The sequence below is a fragment of the Muntiacus reevesi genome, chromosome 8, assembly GCF_963930625.1.
Source record: "Muntiacus reevesi chromosome 8, mMunRee1.1, whole genome shotgun sequence".
NCBI lineage: Eukaryota > Metazoa > Chordata > Mammalia > Artiodactyla > Cervidae > Muntiacus > Muntiacus reevesi.
In genome coordinates, this window is record NC_089256.1 from 45,700,001 (window position 1) to 45,725,530 (window position 25,530).

Sequence of the window (25,530 nt, forward strand, 5' to 3'; positions counted from 1 at the left end):
AGGAAGGGGAGACTGCCTCTGAGAAAGCAGCCAACCTACTCAAAATGTCTGTAACACTTAACAAGGACTAACTAAATTAAAGTGGTCATGCTGCTGCTAAGTCACCTCAGTCATGTCCGACCCTGTGTGACCCCATAGACGGCAGGCCACCAGGTTCCACCGTCCCTGGGATTCTCAAGGCAAGAACACTAGAGTGGGTTGCCATTTCCTTCTCCAGTGTGTGAAAGTGAAAAGTGAAAAGTGAAAGTGAAGTAGCTCAGTCATGTCCGTCTCATAGTGACCCCATGGACTGCAGCCTACCAGGCCCCTCCGTCCATGGGATTTTCCAGGCAAGAGTACTGGAGTGGGGTGCCATTGCCTTCTCCGAAAGTGGTTATAGAGTAAGACAAAATGGACTTCAAGGCAATGAGAATTAATAAAGGAGAAAGAATAGCATACATTAATGACAAAAAGAAACACGTTACTTGGATGATACAAAAGTCTTGAACTGATATACCCTTAAATTAAGCAAAAGCAAAAGAAGATAAGGGAAAGATGGCAAAATTACAGGGTGAAATTAACATATCACCTACCACACGAGAGATCCCATTTCCCCACACCCTCACTACCACACTTTGCTATTTGGACCACATAAGTTTGAACTGTGGTGTTGGAGAAGACTCTTGAGAGTCCCCTGGACTGCAAGGAGATCCAACCAGTTCATCCTAAAGGAAATCAGTCCTGAATATTCATTGGAAGGACTGATGCTGAAGCTGAAGCTCCAATAATTTGGCCACCTGATGCGAAGAACTCACTCACTGGAAAAGACTCTAATCCTGGGCAAGACTGAAGGTAGGAGGAAAAGGGGATGACAGAGGATGAGATGGTTGGATGGTATCATTGACTCAGTGGACATGAGTTTGAGTAGGCTCTGGGAGTTGGTGATGGCCAGGCAAGCCTGGCGTGCTGCAGTCCATGGGGTCACAAAGAGTTGAACATGACTGAGCGACTAAACTTAAGTATATCCTCAGTGTATCCCTCACCAATCTGGCATGCAGAGCTTCGCTTCACTGGTCTGGACATTCAAGTCAAGTGAAAGTCGTTCAGCTGTGTCTGACTCTTCGAGACCCCATGGACTATACAGTCCAATTCTCCAGAATACTGGAGTGGGTAGCCTTTTCCTTCTCCAGAGGATCTTCCCAACCCGGGAATCGAAACCAGGTCTCCCACATTGCAGGCAGATTCTTTACCAGCTGAGCCACAAGGGAAGCCCTTGATCTCCTTAAATGACTTTTATTTGGGAAAAATATACATTAGGAATTACTATACTGAGAGAGTGGGGGCATTGGAGACATCCCTTGTGTAAGTTTGAAGATGAAACTTCTACAAGGGACCAGGGCACAGGGAGTAAGTCCACCACCTGGTGTGTGTCCATCAAGTGACTCTCTGAGGACTGAACTTGAAGAGGTAAAAGGCAGGGTAGCTTACCTCACTTCTCAGGTGACATCCTTTTTACAGAAGCAGTTTCGGGAGCAAAGTGAGGCAGAGTTGGATATGAGGTGCTCACAACTCATTGATTCAGGACAGATGGGAATGCCACCATTTCCCAGTATATACTTCAGTGGGAGAAATGGGTGGCAGGGTGGGTGGGGAACTGTTGCTGGCTTGTAGAGAACTTGAAAGGAGGCTGATGTTAGGTTATAGAAGTTTGTAGAGAAGTTGAAAGTGGAAACTTAGATGAAGCAGAGAAAGGGAAGTTTAGCCCAAAATGCAGATATGGGTTGTTCTATTAAGATCATGTGTGACTCGTAGTTGGCAAGAGAAACAAAGAACAGCATGTAAATGTGGCCACATCTCTGCTGGAGTCTGCTCTCCCCCAGGCCCTGACAGGATGCTTGCTTTCTTGGAAGGAAGTGAGTTTCAGAAAGCAAACACCCCAAGGAGACAAAGAATTGAGAGAGAGTAAGCACACTGCTGGAGGGGGAAGGGTGTGGGTTCAATAAGCGGAAGTAGTCTAAACAACTGAGGAGAAAAGACAAAGTACTTCAGTGGCTAATGATGCTTGCAAGTTGTTACTCTTAGAATTATTTTTCTCTTTGGCTTTTAACACCTGACATCCTGATCCCTCTGATAGATTCTTTCCAGTGAGGACAGAGAAGGAACACTGAGCAGACCCTGTGTGACAAAATACACTGCTAATAATTAAAACAATTCTTGAAAAAAAAATCCAGAAATGGCTTGCCACAACTTCTACTACAGTTTCAGTTTCACTCTGATTTTATTTTTTGTAAAAAGATGGTGTGAGGAAAAAGATAAAGCTGTTTGCCCAGTTCTGGATTCCCAAACTGGTTAGAGGAGGGTGCTAATTTGAGTTGTGGTTTGGAATGAAAGGTCTTGAAAGGAAACAGTCACCACTGTGTTGCAGGAAGAGGGACCCATTCCAGGACCTGAAACTGGGCTCTTGTCTAACACTCGGAAATGAATTGTCCGAGGAAACACATGTGCTGACAAAGCAAGAGATTTTATTGGTAAAGGGTGCCTGGGCAGAGAGCAGTAGGGTAAGGGAACCCAGGAGAACTGCTCTGCCACGTGGCTCAAAGTCTCGGGGGTTTCATGGTGATGGGATTAGTCTTTGGGTTGTCTTTAACCAATCTTCTGACTCAGAGTCCTTCCTGGTGGTGCACACCTTGTTCAGCCAAGATGGATGCCAGAGAGAAGGATTCTGGGAGGTGTTTGGACATGTGGTGTCTCCTTTTGACCTTTCCTGAACTCTTCTGGTTGGTGGTGGTTTATTAGTTCTGTGTACCTTACCAGAACCTCCCATGGTAAAACAGCTCATGCAGATAGATACTATGGTGACTGGCCAGGGTGGGCAGTTTCACTCAGCGTGCTTCTCCTAGTGACTGTGTGTCTGAAAGCCCTGACGGACCCTTCTGCGTACTCCCCACTTCCTCCTACTGGGGTCCAGGGTGGTTTGGACTGGATGACGAGCGCCACCTGCAGGAGGAAAGCTGGAAGTAGGAGAAAATATCTGAATACTGTTTAGCATTACTATGGATCAGAAATAAAAGCCCTGTAATGGTAAAGAGTCAGCCTGCAACTCACCAGACCTGGGTTTGATCCTTGGGTGCGGAAGATCACCTGGAGAAGGAAATGGCAACCCACTTCAGTATTCTTGCCTGGAGCATTCCATGGAGAGAGGAGCCTGGCAGGTTGCAGTCCGTGGGATCGAAAAGAGTCGACATGACTGAGCGACTAACACAAACTCTTTGGTCTGTCTCTGGTTCTCTTCCTGAAATTTAGTTTCATTATGATATGATACATGAGGTCCAGCCCTGCAGGGAATAGAAGCTCTACTTTTGGCAGATTCTAAGAGGCCTCATCACCTTCTTCACAGATAAAACAAAATCCATCAGGAGAGAATTTCCAGACCTTCCTATCAGCAGTCATTCAGAATCATCTACTTCTGTACTCCGTGTTTCTCTAGTGGCTCACTGGTAAAGAATCCAGTTGCCAACACAGGAGATGCAGGTTCAATCCCTAGGTCAGGAAGATCCCCTGGAGAAGGAAATGGCAATCCACTCCAGTATTCTGCCTGGAAATCCCATGGACAGAGGAGCCTGGTGGGCTACAGTCCATGGGATCACAAAGAATCAGACACGACTTAGCCACTAACAACAATATAACTTCTGTACTCTAGCTCCTCCTTCCCGGTGCAGTAGGAAAAGGGTCCCCTCTTTGGGCTAGTGCCTCTAGGATCCCCTTCCGCCTTCTCCCACAACCTGTGTCCTCGACCTTCCTTTTACTTTTCTAACAATATTTAAACATTTCTAAGATTCTTAAATTCCACCTTAAATATATTTAAAATGCCAAAAAACAAAAATAACAACTCCCTGATCCTATAACCCTGTAAGCTGCTGTCTAACTTCTTCCCTTTCACAGTCACACATCCAGAAAGAGCTGACAACGCTTACTGTCTCCAATCCCTTCCCTTCCCTTCGGTCCTCTGTCCACCGCCCTCTGTTCCCTCCTCACCAGAAGACAGTGCTTACCAGGTCCTCAGAGTCTAATAGACATTTCTCTCACCTGATGTACTGGTTGTATGTGAATGATGATCCCCCCTTTGTATTTGAAACACTCCTTCACTACGTGTCAAGGTCAAGGATACACACAATCCTAGCCTCTCTCTCACCTTAATGCTCCCATTGGATAGATGCCACTTTTATCTAGTCAGTTGCTCAGGCCATGCATGGAGGAACGGGGAGTCGTGCTTGAGTGTCTTCTCTTGTTGCCCACATCCTTCGGCAAGTCCAGTATCAGTCTGGAGCCCCAGCCCTTCTCAGTCCTCCTCGGCCAGCAACCTGGTCTCAGCCACCCTCATCTCCCACCTGACACTACAGCAGCCACTTGGCTGGCCTCCTGCCTCTACTCTGGTTACCTCAGAGCAGCTCAAGGGATCCCATACAAGCACATCAGGCAGAACTCCCCTCTTGCCCAATGCCCAAGGCTATCTGTAATCATCCTTAGGCTTCAGGTTACATGTTTCCTCCCCATAAACCCTCCCCGGGCCCCCATACCTAGGCTAGGAGGCCTGATTTGTTCTGGGAACACCTGCATATTCCTTCCAACAACACTTCCTCCACTGTGCTCTAAGTCCTTGTGTCCCCATGGTTTCATGAGCTCGGTGAGGGCACAGACTGTGTGTGCCTGTTCAATCCATTCAGAGTGCAGGGCACCTATAAAAATTTCTATTAAAAATAGCTGTTAATGTACTGTTCTCCTCATTTCTAAATACAGAATATTAACAGGTCAAGGAACAAAATGCAAAAGTAGGGAAGCAAGGTAAAATTCTGACAATTGTTGAAAGAAGGCTGAAAATGGGCCCCAAACATTCTAAAGAATCACAGTTTGTAAAATGGCGGCCTGGGGCAAAAATGAAGCTTTTTTTTTTTTTTTTTTTTTTTTTTAATACAAGGTCTAGTGACTCAGAGCAGCTGACTTCATCTGTGGCTTGGGTGAGTAGCAAATGGTGCCTGAGCTTAGGGTCGCGAGTATAAAGATGGAGGGAAGCCCCAAGGCGATGCCAGCTTTTGCCGTAGTCCACGGATGAAAAAGTGAAGGATGGAGGCGGAGTGAGGGAAAGGGTGGTTTCTAGTCCAACTTGGGCCAGCCGTTTACAGCCAAAGGCAGAAACTAACGGCAGGAGGAGTGTTCTGGGAAACGAAAGCGAAAGAGGCTTAACAGCTGGTAGTCCGGGAGGAACCGGCAGTCCGAGCTGGGCCGGCAGATGAGGATGGCTGCGGCCGGCTCCTTCCCGCTGCTGGTCGAAGGGTCCTGGGGCTCCCAGCCCCCGAAGAACTTGAGCACCAAGTTGCAGATGTACTTCCAGAGCCGGAAGAGATCAGGAGGCGGGGAGTGTGAAGTCTGCCAGGTGCCGGGGAGCTCGAACCGCTTCCTGGTGCTCTTCTACCCGGACGACGGTGAGAGGGGCCAGGGGTGGGGGGGAGAGGGCAAGCTGGGCTCTTCTTCCAGGGAAACCGGGGGCTCGAGGGCCCGGCGGGAGAATCCGCCCGGCTCGCCAGCAACTGTAGTGAAGCCCATGGGGTGCGAGGCGCAGAGTAGACGAGGTGGTCTAGGGCGCCACACTTCCGCCTGCGCTGCGCTTCCAGGCGCTGCAGGAGGTGCGGCAGCCAGCGCAGGTGAGTGAAATAAACATTTGGCACGGTGTGACCGAAGGGCTTTCCTGGTGGCTCAGAGGTTAAAGCGTCTGCCCCCAATGCGGGAGACTCGGGCTCGATCCCTGGGTCGGGAAGATCCCCTTGAGAAGGAAATGGTAACCCACTCCAGTATTCTTGCCTGGAGAATCCCATGGACGGAGGAGCCAGGTAGGCTACAGTCCACTGGGTCGCAAAGAGGCGGAAACGACTGAGCGACTTCACTCACTCACGGTATGACTGAAGGGGGCTGCCAGGGAGCTGGTGGACATTTTACAGGGCTACATCGTGCAGTGGCATCGTGTGTTAATGGCGGAGTTGCAATGCCATTGCAATTGTCTTCTTCCTATGAAAGCAGCAGTTCTGAAACTCCAGAGCTTTATGGGAACACAATTTGAAGTAAGTGATCCAAAACAAGAAGGAAGAAGAGCTGAAATGCCAATGTCTAACCACCCTTGAACTTCCCTGGTCCAAGTATTAAAGAATCCACCTGCCAGTGCAGAAGATGTGGTTTGATCCCTGGGTGGGAAAGATCCCCTGGAGAAGGAAATGGCAACCCACTCCAGTACTTTTGCCTGGGAAACCCCATGGACAGAGGAGCCTGGAGGGCCCCAAAAGTGCATGGGGTCGCAAAGAGTCGGACACAATGGAGTAACTGAACACAATTTGAGGAAAGAGAGTCTCCTGGGAGAGCCACATCTAAACTGACTCCTTCGAGTGAATTCAGTTCTTGAGAGGTGAGATGTAGGCGAGGGCCGTTCAGATGGGAGCTGGTGGCAGTGCTGGGGGCAGGAGAGCAAAGGCTCTGGAGGGAAGTGTCCAGCTCCCTGGGGGTAGCTTTGGTTGGAGGAGTGCGCCCTCTGCTTATCCCTGTGCACATGCGAGTCTGGAGACCAGCATGAAAAGAACATGTGGGGGTTGGGCAATTTTATAAGATTACAAAGAGGATGCTTATAATTTTAAAAATCTTAGGCCTTCTCTTACTAAACCTTTTTACAAAGAAGTGGGGTGCAAATTAAGGCTAATAGAAAGTTGGGTTGAGATGAGAGAGGGCCTGGCATGGTATGCTAAGGAGTATGAACTTTCCCCCACAGGTAGGCAGTGGAGGGCCATGTCCATATACACTTTTCAAGAGATAAATTTGGATGCAAATAATACAGTTATTTCTGTTGGGAGAGACCTTGGACATTGGATCTGAAGAAGATCATGCCATGTCCAAGTGAGGACCAGTGAGGCCTTGAATAAGGAAAGTCAGCATGGGTATGAAAGATGCATTCTTTCTACTGTTCTGGATTTTGTAGCTGATTCTACAGGAATAATAGGTGTTCACTTGACGGAGAGAGAGAGCCCCTGTGCTTTCTGTTATTTATTTACATTTTGGAAAAAAAATTATTTGCATTGCTTCCATTTTTCTACTGTAGTATTAGGACTTGACATAAGCATTTTTCTTCTACCTCCTGTTTACAGTTCATTCAGAATATTACTGCAAATATAGTATATAATTTTAAAAAACTTATGGGGAACTGCAGTTTTTGTTTTTCTTTCCTCTTTATAGAGGAGATCTCAAAATCATCCAACTTAAATAAAAATTTATATGGACATTTTCTGTATCTCTTATTTTTTAGATGGGGAAGGAAGGAGTGATATTCTAAGGAGCTGATTGAGTTTTCAGGGGGAAATTCCCTCCCCATAGGTAATTGAGCGGGGCTTCCCTAATAGCTCAGTTGGTAAAGAATCTACCTGTAGTGCAGGAGACTCCAGTTTGCTTCCTGGGTTGGGAAGATCTGTTGGAGAAGGGATAGGCTACCCACTCCAGTATTCTTGGGTTTCCCTTGTGGCTCAGCTGATAAAGAATCTGCCTACAATGTGGGAGACCTGGGTTCGACCCCTGGGTTGGGAAGATCACCCGGAGAAGGGAAAGGCTACCTACTCCAGTATTCTGCCCTGGAGAATTCCATGGACTGTACAGTTCATGGGGTTGCAAAGGGTCGAACACGACTGACTTTCACTTTCAAGCTTAGAGGCTTAGGAAGCCCTGAGAACAATTGGAATGCTCTAGGGCAGGGAAGGAAATGGCAACCCACTCCAGTATTCTTGGCGTGGAAAATCCCATGGATGGAGGAGCCTGGTGGGCTACAGTCCACAGGGTTGCAAGAGTTGGACACGACTGAATGACTTAACTAATTAAGGGCAGGGATGTAAAAAGGAAAGAATAAAACCCCAAAATAGAAAGGGATTCACAGACTCAGAGCCCTGACTCAGAGCCCTTAAAACAATGTCAAAAGTTTTCCAAGGATTAATTTCACCAAGAAATGCTCTAAAGGGTATCTGTGCAATGTAAGCTCCCCCCCCCCCCCACCCCTGGGCTTCACTTTTCCTCACAGGGTTTTACCATTTTGATTCCAGTTGTCAACATCACCACCAGCCTGGCCTTTAGGGACACTTCTTTCTTCTTTAGAATCCCATTATCCTCAAGAGTTGTCCTCAAATTGGGGCCACAGACCTCCTCCATCCAAATTGCAACAGGTTAACAGGCACATTTCCAACTTTGTCCTAGAGACTTAGGTACCCTGAGGGTGGAGTGGGTGAGAATCTGCATGTTTAACCCCAATTCACTGAAGTTTGGGACTTTTCAGGTGGTGCAAGTGGTAAAGAACCCACCTGCCAATGCAGGAGACATAAGAGACATGGGTTCAATCCCTGGGTCAGGAAGATCCCCTGGAGGAGGAAATGGCTGCCCACTCCAGTGTTCCTGCCCAGAGAATCCCATGGACAGAGGGGCCTGGTGGGCTATGTCCATGGGTCGCAAAGAGTCGGACACGACAGAAATAACTTAGCACAGCATTAAAATTTGAGAATCCCTGTTGTTTTTTGATGACCCTGAACAAAAAGAAATGATTGTAGGAAATACAAACCTCATAAAAATACAAACAGCAAAAATATAATTGTGTGAAGATAATATCACTCTGTTCTAGTCCTCAAAGCAGAAATTATTTCAGTTTCCCTGCTGGGTTTCTTCCTTCCTACCTCCCAGCCCACTTCCTCCCTTCCTCCACCCCTAGACCTCTCGAATGTCCCTCTTGCAGTACCCCTTGCACAGACACTCAAACTTAGTTCAACTCAAATCTTTGTATGGTCAAAGTTCTTAGGGAGGGGAAACTCCCTATTCAGTTTTGGTTTCCTACCAGAGGAATGGCTTTCTCACCAGCACACGGTCAGGAGTTAGATAACATCAAATGACTTACCCCATCATTGCCCCAAGGGCAGAGTTCTTCTCTCTCGGGAACACCCTCTGCCCTCCACAACAGGAAGTGGCCCCAACAGATGCAGGCCCATAGTGTAACACAGCTTGGGCCTTATCATTTACGTAAGAAGAATGAGCCCCAAAGCACTTCTCTGTAGAAATTAGTGGATAGGAAACAAACTATCTGGAAGCTCTATTGTTTTATATAATTGGCTGAATTTCTGGAAAGTCAAGTGTAAATTAACTTGTGAGATTTAAAATTCTGTTTCAGATGTGCATATTTGTCATCTTTTTTTGGTCATAATTTGACTCATTATTGTCAGCTTCTTTGAGGTAAGGGAACCCAACTTCTCCATAAATATAATTACATATGGATGGTCTGAGATTGATGCACAAGACAGCCTGTCCACATGGTAAAGGTGATGATGGTTGTTGTTTAGTCGCTAAGTTGTGCTGACTCTTTGTGACCCCATGGACTGTAGCCTTCCAGGTTCCTCTGTTCATGGGTTTCTCCAGGCAAGAATACTGGAGTGGGTTGCCATTTCCTTCACCAGGGGATCGAACCCATGTCTCCTGCTTTGGCAGGTGGATTCTTTACCACTGAGCTACCAGGAAGTCCAAGGGTGGTTAGATGTCACCATTTTATCTCTTTTCCTCCCAGATTCACCTTCTCCTTGTTTTGGATCACTTGCTGATACTGCTACCATCTGTTCTCTTAAAATAGTCATGCCCATACCTATCACACACAATCTCAGAATAGGCTGACACATGTAGATGGCTGGACAGACTTTTCCAAACTGTACGGAATGCAACACAGAGGTCCATGACTCTAGATAGTTTGGCTTACAAAACAGCTTGCTGTCTGGGCTCAGGGGTCTTATCCGGTCCTTAGTCGTAACTTCAGCTTAGGACAGTCCATTATGAGTCCATGCAAAAACATTCACCCTGCTCATAAAAGAGTGAAATTAGAGTCTGGCATTCCATCTCATATTGTTTTTGAGGCCTGTTTCTGAGGTGGCATGCAGTGAAGGCATCACCTCCCTCATCCTCTTCATGGATGGTTGAAGTGGGGAAGCTACTCAAGACCTTCTTTAAAAATATATATATATTTTTTCTTGGCTTCACTGGGTCTTCATTGCTGTACATGGGCTTTTTCTAGTTGCGGTGGCTTCTCTTATTGTGGAACACAGGCTCTAGGTGCTTCAGTTTTAGTAACTGAAGCATGTGGGCTCAGCAGTTGTGGCTCCAGGGCTCTGGAGTTCAGGCTTAATAGCTGTGGTACATGGGCTTAGTTGTCCCAAGGCATGTGAAATCTTCCCAAACCAGGGATCTAACCAGTGTTCTCTGCATTGGTAGACAGATTCTTGACCACTGGACCACCAGGGACATCCCTCAAACCCTTCTTGATGAAAGATTCTGCTTATATCTTTGGCCTCAGCAGGCAACCACATCAGAATACAACATGGCAGCCCAACATCCATGACAGAGCCACACCTGTGACTGCAAGGCACTCCCAAAGGTTCTCCTTCACCCTGACCTCTTTGCGCCACCTGACCATGTTGGCCATGCCTTCCCCTCTAAGCTCACCCACTCCCTGTTCTCCATGGTCTCAGATACCATGGTCTCTGATTTTCCTTTTCTCTCTCTAGCTGCTCTTATGGGTGTCACAAAATTCACTCACAGACACTGCTTCACTTGATGAGACTGAGACTCAAGAGGTTAAAATATTTTCTCAGTGACTCAGCTACTTCATGGCAGAGTTGGAATTTGAATCAAGGTCTTTAAACTTATGTCCACTGTTCTTTTTTTTTTTTTGCACTACAGCTCAGATGCCAAATGTGCTAATTCTTTTTTGTATTTTGTAAGAATCTTTCCCATCCCTCTTTTGCTATTCCTTTTACTATCCTAGGTAAGGCTCTTATCACAGGTTAAATAATTGATTGAAATACCTTTTTAAGAGGGCTGCTCTCCATTCTGCTCATTGTCAGCTGAGCCACTCTCCTAAAACATGGTTTTCATGATGTCGTATCTTAGTATCAGTAGTTCATAGTGAGAGATGCTTTAATTCTTTCCCTTCATTGTAGAACAAATATTGCTACCTTTCTGAGTGCCCACTGAGCAAAGGGTACTGTACTAAGTTCTTTATAATGTTTCTTCAGTCTAATCCATGTAACACATAAGACAGCTTTCATTAATTAATAGGCAAGAAGACAGATTTTGTCAGTAAAGCTTCTTCAGGAACATGCTCAGGGTTAAAAAAAATAAATAAAAAGGAAATTTAAAGATAGAATTCAAATCTGTGTCTGCTTGCTAAACTTTTCCTCTTTTCATCATACATAGCCTCTCTTGAGAAGTTGACCAGGCCACTGACAATGATGATGAAACCTATGGAAATCATAGAATAATTTTGCTAGTAAAGATTGCTTAACAGCTTTTCCAAAAAATTTCAGTTCGGCAGCGAGTTCTGGAGAGAGAGAGCCATGAGTTAGAATGGCCGGGAAAAGGAACATTCAAGTTAACTGTCCAGTTTCCCACAGTCCCAGATGAAGTCCAGGAGGGGAAAATTCCCACAAAGGTAAGTATAGTGGTGATTACAAGATAAGTCGGGTGTTCTCCCAAGGTATGTGGAGATGGGAACCATGATGAGGAAAACATAGTGGAATGAGAAGTATAACTTGCACTGGGGTGAGAAAAGCAATTTATAGATGTGGAGGGAGTGAGAGTGGTGATGGGGTAATGGGAGAGGAAGCACTTTTTGTTTGTTTTGAAAATTCAAGATTGGGGGGCTAACAATAATGATGGTTTGAATTGTAAAATCTTGGGTTCGTTCATCCTAAGTACCTAATAACCTGGAACTTGCCATATTTGTTTTATTTTTACATGGTTTAGAGGGGTGAGTGATCTATACTCCATGTATTAAGTATTTCCTCAATTATAAAATAGGATAGTAATAGTGTTGACCTCTTTGGTTTATTGCATTGTTGTGAGGATTAAATGATACAGTCTTAGTAAAGCACTTGACCTAGTGCTTTTTAATAGTAAACACTCAATAATTGTTAAATAGGGGAAAGAACATGAGCTGCATTATTTCTCTGATTTAGGTCTTACCACCACCATTTGGTGTTCCTTTGGAGTTTTGTGACTCGTTTTTACCTTTGATTTGTGTGCTAAGTGGATATGCCATGAAATGTGAGGTATATTCAATAGCATCATTGCCTGAGTTTTTAGTTATCATTTCTGTAGACCCTACATCTTCAGGTTGGCCCTAGGGATACTTTCTTAATGTAAATAAATTATTAGTAATTTATTAATGCTACTTTATTGTTTGAATTTCAGGAATCCAAGACCAAAGAACAGGTTGAAGAATCAGGTAACTTCCATTTATCAGGCAGTTTTGTTTTTACTAAACACTTTGCATTACAGAGGTCACCCTTCTCTTCTTGACTTCATAAGGCAGGGTTTGCTCAGCTGAGAGATGCTTTGGGCTGCACCATCTCCATCCTCTCAGCCATCTGCTCAATGGCTGCCTCTTGAGTTCTAAGGGTTCAGATCAGAAGGATGGGAGCAACTCTCTCTGTGGGGTCTGAGAGTACCTTGCAATTGATGGGAGGATAAAGAGGTACCTGTAACTGGATGAAGTGACCTTTAGAGTCTACCTATGCCCAATCACCTGTTGAGAAGCAGGGACATGACATGATAGTGGGAGTTGTATGCAGCTAAGTCAGTTGGCACTGTTTTCTGAGCACTGGGTGCAGGATATGAATGCAGCCCTCCAGATCAGCACTTATCCCATCTGCTGTAGGAAACAGCCAGCAATCCAGAAGCTATTGTGGACTCTGTTACTTGATTTGTGTCTGGGTGTTGGCCTGCGTGCCACCTGACGTTTGTTAAAGAAGACACAAGTTTTCCTGCGTAAGCATGCTGTTCTAAATGGGAGGAAAATGGACTGGGCTGAATGGCCAAGCGGGAAAGAGAAGGTGATCCATATATCCAAACCTTAGGGAAAAGGAATTCCCAAGAAAAGTTTAAATATTGTCCTTCTAAAATTGAAATTTTCTTAAGAACATGTTTAGATTTTTGCAACTTTCCTTTTCTGAAAATGCCTCTGGGATGAGAGCTGCCTTAACTTGGCAAAATGCCTGGATAGGGATGTATAGGTTGTTTCTACCTAACATGGATGTACTATTAAACTGTAGAATATTGTATGCATTGTTGAGAAGCTCCTGCTTCTTATGAGACAGGAATTTTTTGTCTCTTTAGAGGAAGTTCTGCTTTCTGTTCTTCAGATATGGCTCACCCAACTCCCAGTATTTGTTCACTGTGACTCCCTAAACCTTTATCTGTTTCTTGAAAGATTCCTTGTATGCTGTACCTTCGAGCTCAATTTTGTACCAGAAAGTGGTTTTATATTTGTAGTACATTTATATCTGTACCATTTCTGGAATTAATCAAGTCTGTGTTTCTTATGTTTTCATAGATTTCAGCCTAACTCTGTCTTAACTGATTTGTTAGCACTGTTTCCGATTTGCTTAATGCTCCAAGTATGTACTCAGGGAGAGCCAACCAGCCTCACTCCAACGTCCTGGAGATTTTAGATGCATTTACTAAACCTGTTTTAACCTGATCTTGACTCAGGTAACCAGCCTGGCACTGGGGTGGTCTTCAACAAGATACTTAAGTTGACCCCTTTAAGAGTTGGAAGAAGAGGTTCTTTGTTGAATAGTTGCTTCACACTGAATCTTGACAATGGCCCTAAGGCTAGGACTCTTGAAATTAACTGGAATGGAGTTAATAATTTTCAGAAATGTTGCCCAGGAAGTAAACAAAATGGGTTTGGTGAGCGGATAGCATTTACTCTGCCATAATAATGTCAGCTCCCTCTCTTATTTTTATTTTTTGTGTACCTCCTTTAGAAAATTGGTAATTTCTTTTTCCAGTGTTTTTTGTATGTACCCATCACTACACAACCAGTACCATGAACATAGAGCACTAATGGGATAGTTGCTCACAGAATGTCTAAAGATTATGACATACTCATCATGCTTCAGGGCACAGGCATAGTGTGAGACTGATCGTCTTCTTCTATATACAGTTAACTCTTGAACAACCTGGATTTGAACTGTGTGGATCAAATTGTACATGAATTTTTTTCAATAAATATATTTGAAAAATTTTTGGAAATTTGTGACAATTGGAAGAAATTCACAGATGAACTGCATAGCTTAAAAATACTGAACAAATTAAGAAAAAATTAGTTATGTTATGAACACATAAAATATATGCAGATGTACATATAACATACAAAATATGTGTTAATCAACTGTTCGTGTTATCGATAAGCCTTCCGGTCAACAGTAGGCTATTAGTAGTTAGGATTGAGGAGTCAAAGTTACACACAGATACTTGACTGTGCAGGGGGTTGGGCTCCTAAAACCCATGTTATCCAAGGGTCAACTGTATATGTAACTCTTTATGGTCACAGTGGAGAGGTACAAGCTGACTGGGGTGGTTGCTATTCCATAAGTTTGAGGTATACACATAATTCTCTGTGCCATTTTATCTTCCATGTGCATTCCTTAGTCATTCGCTGTAAGAATCCTTTTTTCTCTCCAGTGATTGGAAATTATTGCTTTTCAGAACATAATATGTTAGGTGATTCCCATGTTTGGGCATCATTGGGTATTTTTGCTTACCTCCAGTAATCTAAGCAGTAAATCTTCAATTCAGCAAACATTTATTGAGCCTCAGCTGTATACCATGAGCCAGAAATACAAAGATGAATAAATATGTCCCTTGCTTTGGAGAAGCTTGGTTCAATAACTGTAATATGGTGCTGTGATAGAAATAGATGTCAAGTGTTATGAAAAGCAAGGCAGGTTCCTCAGAGAAACAAGGCAGAAAAGAGTGTAATAAAATTGAACATAATCATGAACAGCATCATATCAAATACTACTTTTTATTTTTAACTAAATTAAGCTGAAAGTGTTCTAAGATCCATTTTTCCCCAATTCTTAATCTTTCTTCATTCTAGTTTTATTGAGACATAATTGACATGTTACTTGTGTAACTTGTGTCAACTTTGAAACCGGGAAAAGAGGAAGGCAGTGTAATTAGCCTGTGATAATTTTTTACATTTATTTATTCTTTATTGAAAGATAATTGTTTTACAGTATTTGTTGGTTTCTGTCAAACATCAACATGAATCAGTCATAGGTATCCATATGTCCCCTCTTTCTCGAACCTCCCTTCCACCTCCCTCCCCACTCCACCTCTTTAGGTTGTTACAGAGCCCTGGTTTGAGTTCCCTGAGTCATATAGCAAATTCCCATTGGCTATTTATTTTACATATTAACCTATGGTAATTAATTTTGCTAAGAACATGATAGATAAATCTAACATCTTATACCCTTTTGTCTCCCTAAAATCAGATGCATCAAAAGAACTTGAGGAAGACCTCTCTCTCAGTAGAAGATCAGAAAAAGAGGAAGACACCCCAAAAGAGTGTGAAGATATTTCCTCTTTGGTTGCATTTGAAAATCTCATGGCAGATGTGACTGATATGATGTTACTCTTGTTAGTGGAGAATATAAGTGGCCTGACGAATGATGACTTTAAATTGGAGTTTATACGAGACTTTAATGTGGCTGTAGTTACCTTTCAGACGTATACTGGTAAGATCAAGTGATGCTCCATTTGTCAGCTTTCTTTGCATTACACTTTGGGGTTTGGAACACCTAGCTTATGGAACGTCTCTGAAAGCTTCATTCTTTCTAATAGCACATCAGGCTCCTCTGTCCATGGAATTCTTCAGGCAGGAATGGGTTGCCATTTCATTCTCTAGGGGATTTTCCTGACCCAGGGATCAAACTTGGGTCTCTTGAATTGCAGGCAGATTCTTTATCATCTGAACCACCAGGGAAGCCTCTCTAGTAGCTAGTAAGTTAATATTGATTTCTTATTTTGAAAGAGAAGCAAATTCATCTTGAAACCAAATTCTGGTATGTTTAATAAGCTTTATTGTATGAGTTGTGTGTATGTGTGCATGTGTGTGTGAGAGAGAGAGAGAGAGAGAAACAGAGACACAGAGAGGAGTGAGACAGAAGTAACACACCCAAATAGAAATCTAAAGTCTCAGGTTATTAAAGAGATTCCAAGCAGAGGACTCATTGTTTCCTGTGTGTTATCTCACTGAGAGGAGTAAATATTGATCTGTGTTACTTAACTGGACTTATTGGAGAGTAATAGTAATAGCAGTAAGCATTCATATAGTGCTACTGTAAGTCAGGTACTATGCTAACTTTGTTCCATGTATCAATTTATTTGTTCCTTCAACAACCTTCTGAGGTCATTATCGTCCCTCATTTTACAGCTGGGGAGACAGAGATGCTAGTACCTGGAAGAGCTAGACTTGAACCGAGGCAGCCCACCTCTATAGAGTCTGTTCTCTTATTCCCTTTACCATATATTTCCTTAGTACTTGCATGGTTATCATATATGCAGGGATGAGTAAATGCAGGTGCTGCAGAAAGTGCATGCTCTTTAAGGTCTGTGTGGGGAGTCTGTGGACAGTTTCTGAAATTGGAAGAGTTATCTGCAGAAGACAAGGAAATTTTCCAATTCCAAGCCCTCACTATTCCATGGTCATGGCAGTGGAATGGTTGATCTTAATCAACCAGCACAGGTTCAAATTTATGATTATTTCTTATAAAGGTAAAACTAAGTCGACTTGCTTTTGTTCACTGAGCAAAAATCTTGCATACCTACTAGGTGTGAGGTACTAGTCTAGGGTCTGTAGGTACAAAGATGAATAATTCTTGGTTCTGGCTCTTGAGGAACTCATAGAGGGCAGGAAGAAACCCATTCATAAGTCAGTAATGAAGATGCAGGAGGAAAAGCTGCTTTTCTCAGCTGTGAACAGCAGGTTGTGGGGAATGGGAGGAAAGGGGACCCAACATGGTGACTTGGTTTTTTTTTGATGTATATACTCCAGAAGTAACAGGCTATCAGATCTCAGATATGCTGTGTTGTTTACACACCCGACTAGTCCCTCTACCTGAAATGTTTCCTCCCCTTGCGTGCTCAGTTGCTCAGTCATGTCCCACTCTTTGCAAACCCATGGACTGTAGCCCATCAGGCTCCTCTGTCCATGGGATTATCCTGGCAAGAATACTGAAGTGAGTTCAGGAGATCTTCCCAACCCAGGGATTGAACCCCAGTCTCCTGCACTGGTAGGCAGATCCTTTACCACTGAGCCACCTGAAAAGCCCCTTCCTCCCCTTATCTCCCTGATATACTCTTCTTTATCCTTCAAAACTCAGATCAGTGACTACTTACTCTGGGAATCCTTGTCTGATTCCCAGTCTTAGTTTTCCCATCTCATTTGATCCGCAAATAGGCCATTTGTTTGCTTTCAAGGCTTCTTCCCTCTTGGATGGTGAACTTTCAAGGACCTGTTACATTCATCCCTGTATCCCCAGATCCTAGCATGATGTCTTGTACATCATGGACTCACTATCAATATTTATTAATTTGAAAGAGATAACTGGACTGAATCCAGAAGGAGGAACAGGAGCAGGATGAAAACGTTGGAGAAGGGCATTTTAGGTGCAGGGATTTATATATGCAAAGGCAAGAGAGAATGGAGTTTTTGAAAGAATGACTGGGTTGTGTGACAATATGGAAAATAAAATAAATGGAGGTAATAAACAGGGGTGATGTTTAGAAATTAGTTTGGGGTCAGATAGCCAAGGGCATTGTAAGCCTCACTAAGGAGTTTAAACTCATGCCTGCAAGTAATGGGGAGCCATTTCAGGACTTGAGGAAAGAGTGAAATAAGATTTGTGTTGTAGAGATGCATTCAGGTAGTGATGTCAAGGAGGGGTGGAGAGAGCTGTGACTAAAGGCAGGGATATGACTCAGTGTCAGCAATCCCGGTAAGACATTCCTGTTTCACTGTTTTTCAGAAGCTTCCAGAGAATCTATAGGCATATAGATTCTCCTGTGGGAATTAAAATCTTGCATTTAAAAATTGAGTGCTTAGCCTGCTTCCTTTTTCTCAATTAATATTCAGACAGTTTCTTCTATACAATAAAAAGATATAATTTTTTGATTGATTAATTGATTATGGTTTGTAGATGCCTTGAAATTTGTTGGTGAATGTCCCATGCACCATTCAGTGAAAAAACTTCAACTTTCTGCAAGACTTTTGGAAGTGACAAAAACAATTCGAGTTGAAAACCTGCCACCTGGTGTTCATGACAGTGATTTAAAATGTTTATTTGAAAATCCGCATAATGGAGGGGGAAGAGTTGCCAGCATTGAATATTTCCCTGAGGAGAGTTCAGCACTGATTGAATTTTTTGACAGAAAAGGTAATATCTATTCATCTTAATTTTGTAAACCGTACCTGGCATAACTGAAAATATTGTAGTAGATCTTAACAGTTAAAAGTTTTATTAAAAAAAAAAAAAAGTTTTATTTTTTCTTGGGAATCCAAGTAGTAATACAGTATATCTGGTATGTGATACTTGGTGAAACTAGTGATTTGAAATTTGGAGAAGCAATGTCAAGTTTTTGAAAGATATAAGGAAATTCTCTCATGAGTCTTTACTTATGATAGACTGAAAAATATATAAAAATTATAGAAATATGTAATTCTTAGAGTCTTTGAGATATTGTTTTTAAAGAGGTGATCTGTGTTTTAGCTCTACGTTTGATAGAAATTCTCATTAATTTCAGCAAGTAAAGATATACTCAGAAACACACAGTTTCTATAAAGTATCTTTACATCCCTTTTCACCTGCCAGTGTCATCATTCAGAAATTAACAGTGGTGGTTTCACATGCTCAGTGGATGCCTGTAGGATCGTTCTTTGTGGCAACTCTGAAAACGTCATTCCGCTGAACTTTCGGGAAGCACTTCTGAGGGTTTCTTAGACATAGATTGCCAGTTCTCTAAGGCATGTGCAAAGTCAACTAGGAGATTTTGCTGATGTTCAGAGGTCAAGGCTGAGGAGGAGGAATTAGGGAGCCAGACTTTTTAGGGGAAGGAAGGATGTTACGCTTGGGATTAACAGAGGGAGCACGAAACAGAATCATGTGGAATGCCACTTACTTAAACTGTTTCATGTGGGGTACTTGGAGGAAACTCCTTTTAGTGTTTATGTATTGGGAAATTGCAGTGAAGGTATGGTTTCACTGGGGCAAAGGGACAAAAGAAGAGCTTCTGTTGCATGTGCATTAAATCTCTGTCTGGCCTTGGGCCCAAGGAGAAAGCTACATAAAGCTATTACTCTACAAGTTAACCTCATGTAAGCTGGGAGTTGACAGCTATGAAGCTTCAAGCATCTTGAGGGCATCTTGGGTGTGTCCTCAGAGTGTCTATACTACATATGTATGCATAATACTGGAAACTATTTTATTTTATTTTATTTTATTTTTTTTTTTTTTGGGGGGGGAACTATTTTATTCAGGTTCATTTTATGCTAGACCACATCTGAAGGGCACTCTCAAAGGTTACTCTTTGCCCTGACCTCTTTGCAACATCTGACTATGTTGACCACACCTCCTGTTCAAAACTCACTCTTTTCCCATTTTCTGTGCCTGAGATACACTGATTTTCCCTTTCTCTGGCTGTGCCTTCTTATGATTATGACTTATGTTTGCATAGCTCTACAGGGTGCTACCAAATGCATTCATAGACACTGCTAATGGGCACTGCTATTAGATTACTGTGATCTGAGGATACTGAGGCACAGGAAGGTCAAATAACTTGACCAAGGTTACACAGCTAGTAAGTAACAGAGCCGGGATTTGAACCTGAGTCTGGCACCATAGATGGGTAAACAATGGAAACAGTAACAGACTTTATTTTCTTGGGTTCCAAATCACTACAAATGGTGATTGCAGCCATGAAATTAAAAGACATTTGCTCCTTGGAAGAAAAGCTATGACAAACCTAGACATCATAATAAAAAGCAGAGACATCACTTTGCCCACAAAGGTCCATTTAGTCAAAGCTATGGTTTTTCTAGTAATCACATATGGATGTGAGAGTTAGACCATAAAGAAGGCTGAGTGCCGAAGAATTGATGCTTTTGAACTGTGGTGTTGGAGAAGACTCTTGAGAGTCCCTTGGACTGCAAGGAGATTAAACTAGTTAATCCTAATCAGTCCTGATTATTCATTGGATGGACTGTTGCTGAAGCTCCATTGGATGGACTGTTGCTGAAGCTCCAATACTTTAGCCACCTGATGGGAAGAACTGACTCATTGGAAAAGACCCTGATGCTGGGAAGGATTGAAGGCAGCAGGAGAAGGGGATGACAGAGGGTGAAATGGTTGGATGGCATCACCAACTCGATGGACATGAATTAAGCAAGCTCTGGGAGTTGGTGATGGACAGGGAAGCCTGGCCTGCTGCAGTCCATGGGGTTACAAAGAATCAGACACGACTGAGCGGCTGAACTGAACTGGCACCATAATCTGTGCTACCTTCTCTACTTTCCCTCAACCTCCTCTGCATCTGGAACATTAATTTTTCTTGGAGGATATTTTACCATTTACAAAGAGTTAATAATGAGGCAAACTGTAGACAAAGCTGGATTAAAAATTATGTTATTATTTATCTGAAATTATTTTGTTCAGCTTCACAGAATTCAATTCACAAAACCTTAAGGAAGACACTTAAAAAAAATTTTTTTTTAATTTTTTTTTAATTGAAGGATAATTGCTTTACAGTATTGTGTAGTCTACCAAACATCAACATGAATCAGCCATAGGTTTACTTATGCTCCCTCCCATCTCCCTCCCCACCCACACCTCTAGGTTGTCACTGAGCCCTGGTTTGAGTTCCCTGAGTCATACGGCAAATTCCAATTGGCTATCTATTTCACATGTGCTGATGTATGTTTCCGTGTTACTCCCTCCGTATATCCCACCCTGTCAGGAAGAGCACTTTTACTGAATGCTTGTCGTACATGAGATCTTTTGCTGTGTTTTCTGTCACAGTATCTCACTGAATCCTCATAAGAATCTGTGCAGTTATATACTTATTTTTTTTAAACAGAGGAGGAAAACAGGATGGTGCTCTTAAGGCACATAAAGGTGACATCTTTGATGGTTCTTGGGTCAGACAGACCTGAATTCAAATGCCTGGCTTTGGTGCTTACTAGCTTTGTGATCTTGGGGAAGTAACTTTAACCCACCAAAGTCTCTGTTTTCCATCTATAATATAGGGCTCACATTACTACTTACCCCAGAGGAGTGTTGTGAGGATCAGATTAAATTGTATCTGCGCAGTGCTTGGCATGGGGGTACTCACTGGTACTCAGAGCCTGTTCCAGGCCATGGTGGGAAGTTGAAGCCATGTGTCTGAGCCTGCAGAGGTCATGTTCTTTTCATTAGGTCTGGCTCCAGGCTTAGGAGCCAATTGTGCACAAGGTGAAGTTATTTGGGACATCTTTTCACAAGATACTGCTTTAATCCAAGTTGCTACTGGAGTTCATTTTAATTCCCTTCCTGCTTAGACCCCTTGTACCTGTCTAACAACTAAACACAAAGTGAGGAGGGGCTTGGGGGAGAAGAGTACCTCTACACACACACACACACACATACACACACACACACACCAGTAAATGTCCCAGTAGATGTGACAGGAAGGGCATTCGAGCAGGGACAAGGGAGATGCAAGACTTACTGAATCAGTCTCTGGGGCTGGGTTGTCTGATGACTGTGAGGATGCCCTTGGTTTGGAACCCCTGGAAGAGGGGCAAGAGCATGGGTTTTGGGACTAAGACAGACACTGGCTTGAATCTTAGCTCAAATACTTACAGTCTGTGTGTGTGCTCAGTCATATATGACTCTGTGATCCCATGGACCGTAGCCCACCAGACTCCTCTATCCATGGGATTTTCTAGGCAAGAATACTGGAGCAGGTTGTCATTTCCTCCTCCAGGGAATCTTCCTGAACCAGGGATCAAACCTGCATCTCTTTAGTCTCCTACATTGGCAGGCGAATTCTTCACCACTGCACCACCTGGAAGCCCTATTTTCAGTCTATGTCACCCTATTTGAGTTATCTAACATCTCCTAGCTTCAGTTTTATCATTTGTAAATAAGGATGATAACAATAGTGTCTCTACCTCAAAAGGTTGTTGTGAGGGTTAGAAACCACTTAGAATATTGTCTGACACACAGTAAACTATGATAATTATTATTATGCAGCACCTCTTAGAAGTATTAATGGAATCTAAATCATATATGAAATCTAAATTTCTGCAACTGTACAGGAAGAAATAAATAACATGATTCCTAGAAGAGCTTTGCTTTAAGAACAAAAACATTCTTCATACTGGAGCAAACACCCTCCTCATGCTTGTGACCAAACTCTTCTCTCTTTCTTAACCTGGTGGTAATAATATATATTAATGTTATCATAGAATTTACCTAACAGAATTTCAGCATAGAGTGTTCTTGGCTGGAAAGTAGTTATTCCATGACACAAGGAATACCTGTGTAGTATTATTACATATCACCTTATATTTGAGCCCTCTGGGAGTAGTTCGGCTTTTTAAAAGCATGTTGTAACATCAAAGTTCTTAAAAACATTAGGGTTTTTTCCCTCCAGAATAGGAAAATTTGTTTGCTTGTTTTTGCTTCTGAAACATATTATACTGAGTTTATTTTATTTCTCTCCTTTAAGTGATGGACACCATCATGACCAAGAAACTTGACCTCAATAATATGCCACTCTCTGTGTTCCCATACTACCCTTCTTTGGGCACAGCCTTGTACGGGGAGGAGAAGCCTCTGATCAAGCTTCCGGCATCATTCAGAGAATCACTGGATCTTTCCTTATGGAAATTCTTGCAGACAAAGAATCATCTGACTGAGCAGATACATGATGAAATGAGACGTTGTCACTGTGAGTTGACGTGGTGCCAGCTCAACAGTGAAGTGACCATCAGACCTGCAGCCACCTTAGTCAATCAAGGAAGACTAAGAGTCAAGACTTGGCGGGAAGATGCTTCCACACTTTTCTCTGACATCAGGTCCAGATATACAGTGACCCCATTTAAAGTGGATCCAACAGTGTGGGACACCATTAAAGACAGTTTAGAAGATGATAGGATTTTGATTGAGTTTGATGCACTCACAAGCATTGTAACCTTAGTGGGGAAGTCAGAGGATGTACAAAATATTGAGCCACAGATCAAGGACTTAATAGAAAATACCATTCAAAAAATTAAAAGAGAAGAGCAAAGTATGAAACAAAAACTGGCCATCACTTCAAGCAAGTATTCACTTCTTTTGCACAGCGGCATACAAGAGCGGCTCTACACGGAGTGCCCAGAGGTGGAAATTTATTATGATGAAGCCTCTCAACACATGTGCTTTAAAGGACTCCCTGCAGAAGTGTATAAAGTAAAGTGTGAAATTCAGGAAAAGGTATACGCCATGGCTCAGAGAAGCATTCATGTTCACCCTGAGGTTTTCCAGTTTCTGCAACAGGTTGACTGTGCAGAATTCTCTAAGTCTCTCTTTGTAGCACAGAACATTCTTGCAGTTTACGAGCTAGAGGGCACAACTGTCCTTTTAACTGGCTCTTCTTCTGAAGTCCTGTTGGAAGCTGAAAAGCAAATGGTCAGTGCCTTAATTTATAAGTGCATTGATGTTGAGGACAGGGAAGTCCTTAACAGCAAGAATTGGAAAGGGCTCACTGGAAATTTGTGTAAGAAACACAATTCCTCTTCAAAGACTGTAGTAATCCAAGAGGTGACTTCAGAAACTGCAGCCCAGGTCATCATCGCAGGCTGTGTAAGAGAAGTAAATAAAATCTATGACTCACTTTTTGACTTCTTGGAAAAGCACACAAAAATAGAGAGATGGACTGAAGTAAAGACTTCCTTAATTGTTCATTATTTAAAAGCAGAAAAGCAAATCTGGCCAGAGATAAGGAGGATGAATGTTCAGGTAAATTTTAATCCTGAGAACAAGCAAAAAGGCATTTTACTAATTGGCCCAAAGGCCAAAGTCCTGGAGGGGATGAAAATTGTCAGACAAGTCTTGGATTCGGTGTGTGTTAAAAGCATCTGTATTGATAAACCAGGAGCTGGTCAGTTCTTTCAGGATAAAGCACGGTATTATAAAACTGAGGTCAGAAGATTATTTGGTTGTTTTATTGAACTGAAGAAAGATGAAGAAAAGGAGGGAGGTGGCACTGGTGGCCAGAGGTGCTTATTTCGGACAAATTTAGCTCCTGGAGTCTCGCTAATTGTGCAACAGGGCGACTTGACACATTTTCCCGTCCAGGTGGTGGTGAACGCGGCCAATGAGGAACTCAAGCTCAGGGGGGCCTTGGCTGCTGCTCTTCTAAGAGCAGCTGGCCCTGAGCTTCAAGAAGACTGTGACCAGATATTGAAGAGAATGGGCAAGATCTTACCTCCCTGGGCCGTCATCTCAAAAGCAGGAAAGCTCCCATACCAGCATGTGATCCATGCAGTCGGGCCTCAGTGGAAGAGTGATGAGGCCCTGAAATGTGTGTGGCAGCTAAAGACTGCTGTGAAAGAAAGTCTCAATTTGGCTGTAAAACACAAGTACCAATCCATAGCCATCCCTGCTATTAGTTCCGGAACCTTCGGCTTTCCTCTATCCCAATGTGTGGAGACCATTGTTTTGGCGATCAAGGAATGGTTCCAGTTTAAGAAGGATGGATGCACCTTAAAAGAGATTTACCTTGTGGATATAGCTGATAAGACTGTTGAGGCATTTGCTGAAAGTGCCAAAAGTGTATTTAAAGACACCCTGCCTGATGGTGTTTCCCTGCCCAGTTTACCAGCAGCAGTCCAGCCCGACTTGAGAAAAGATCATGGAAATGGATCAAGTCTGTTGACCCCAGAAGGCCTGAGGATCCTATTGGTGAAAGAAGATGTGCAGAATGCTACAGTGAGTGCCCGTTTTCAGAATAACCCCCAGGGTATTGGGAACTCCAGTTAGCCTACTGCCAAAGGGAGATTAGGGTCAAGGGGAGAATCCCATGTCCTCCATCCTTGCCTTGAAATAGGTTTCCTTAGAAAATTGGGCTACTTCACCAAGGTGCTCACTAATTGAGACTGGTCAGTTATTTGTGGGAACTGATAATGTACTCAGATCACTAGTTTCCAGCAAATGTGAAAATCCACAATAAACATTTACATGACTCTCTATACTTTTTCAGTGCTTTTACACCTGTCATACTTTGGCAAATCTAAGATTAATTTCCTGTCAAATTCTCTGATAGCAGATACAGAAAAATTAGAGTGTAAGATGGGGACAGAGGATAGTAATCTGGAGTGTACTGAGTCTGAGGGGCTCTCAACTCCCAACACCAGTAAGAAAATGTGGGGAGGAAGGTAGAAAGTGGATCTGGGGAAGGTCTGGGTATTATGTGGGGCTAGTTCTTGTAGATCTGTCAGGGAGTGATGTGTTTTTAAAAACTGTATTTAGCAACTTTTTTAACATAGGCTGTAACATCCAAACAGTGCTGGAAGGTCCCCTGCTATGCTTCCTCAAATTGGGGGTTGTCTGCCCCAAGCAGTCTTGGGGCAGAGATTCT

The 25,530-nt window shown here is 43.0% G+C and overlaps 1 protein-coding gene across 1 annotated transcript in view; it reads left to right on the forward strand.

The window, feature by feature from the left end:
- Window positions 1-5,173: 5,173 nt before the first annotated feature.
- The window catches only part of PARP14 (poly(ADP-ribose) polymerase family member 14), a 44,467-nt gene continuing 24,110 nt past the window's right edge, over window positions 5,174-25,530 (forward strand). Inside the window, exons 1-6 of the mRNA XM_065942247.1 lie at window positions 5,174-5,459; window positions 11,388-11,512; window positions 12,274-12,307; window positions 15,366-15,608; window positions 18,072-18,308; window positions 22,639-24,881. Of these exons, the coding sequence (XP_065798319.1) occupies window positions 5,267-5,459; window positions 11,388-11,512; window positions 12,274-12,307; window positions 15,366-15,608; window positions 18,072-18,308; window positions 22,639-24,881 (3,075 nt within the window). The 5' untranslated portion in view covers window positions 5,174-5,266. The remainder of the gene's footprint in view (window positions 5,460-11,387; window positions 11,513-12,273; window positions 12,308-15,365; window positions 15,609-18,071; window positions 18,309-22,638; window positions 24,882-25,530) is intronic.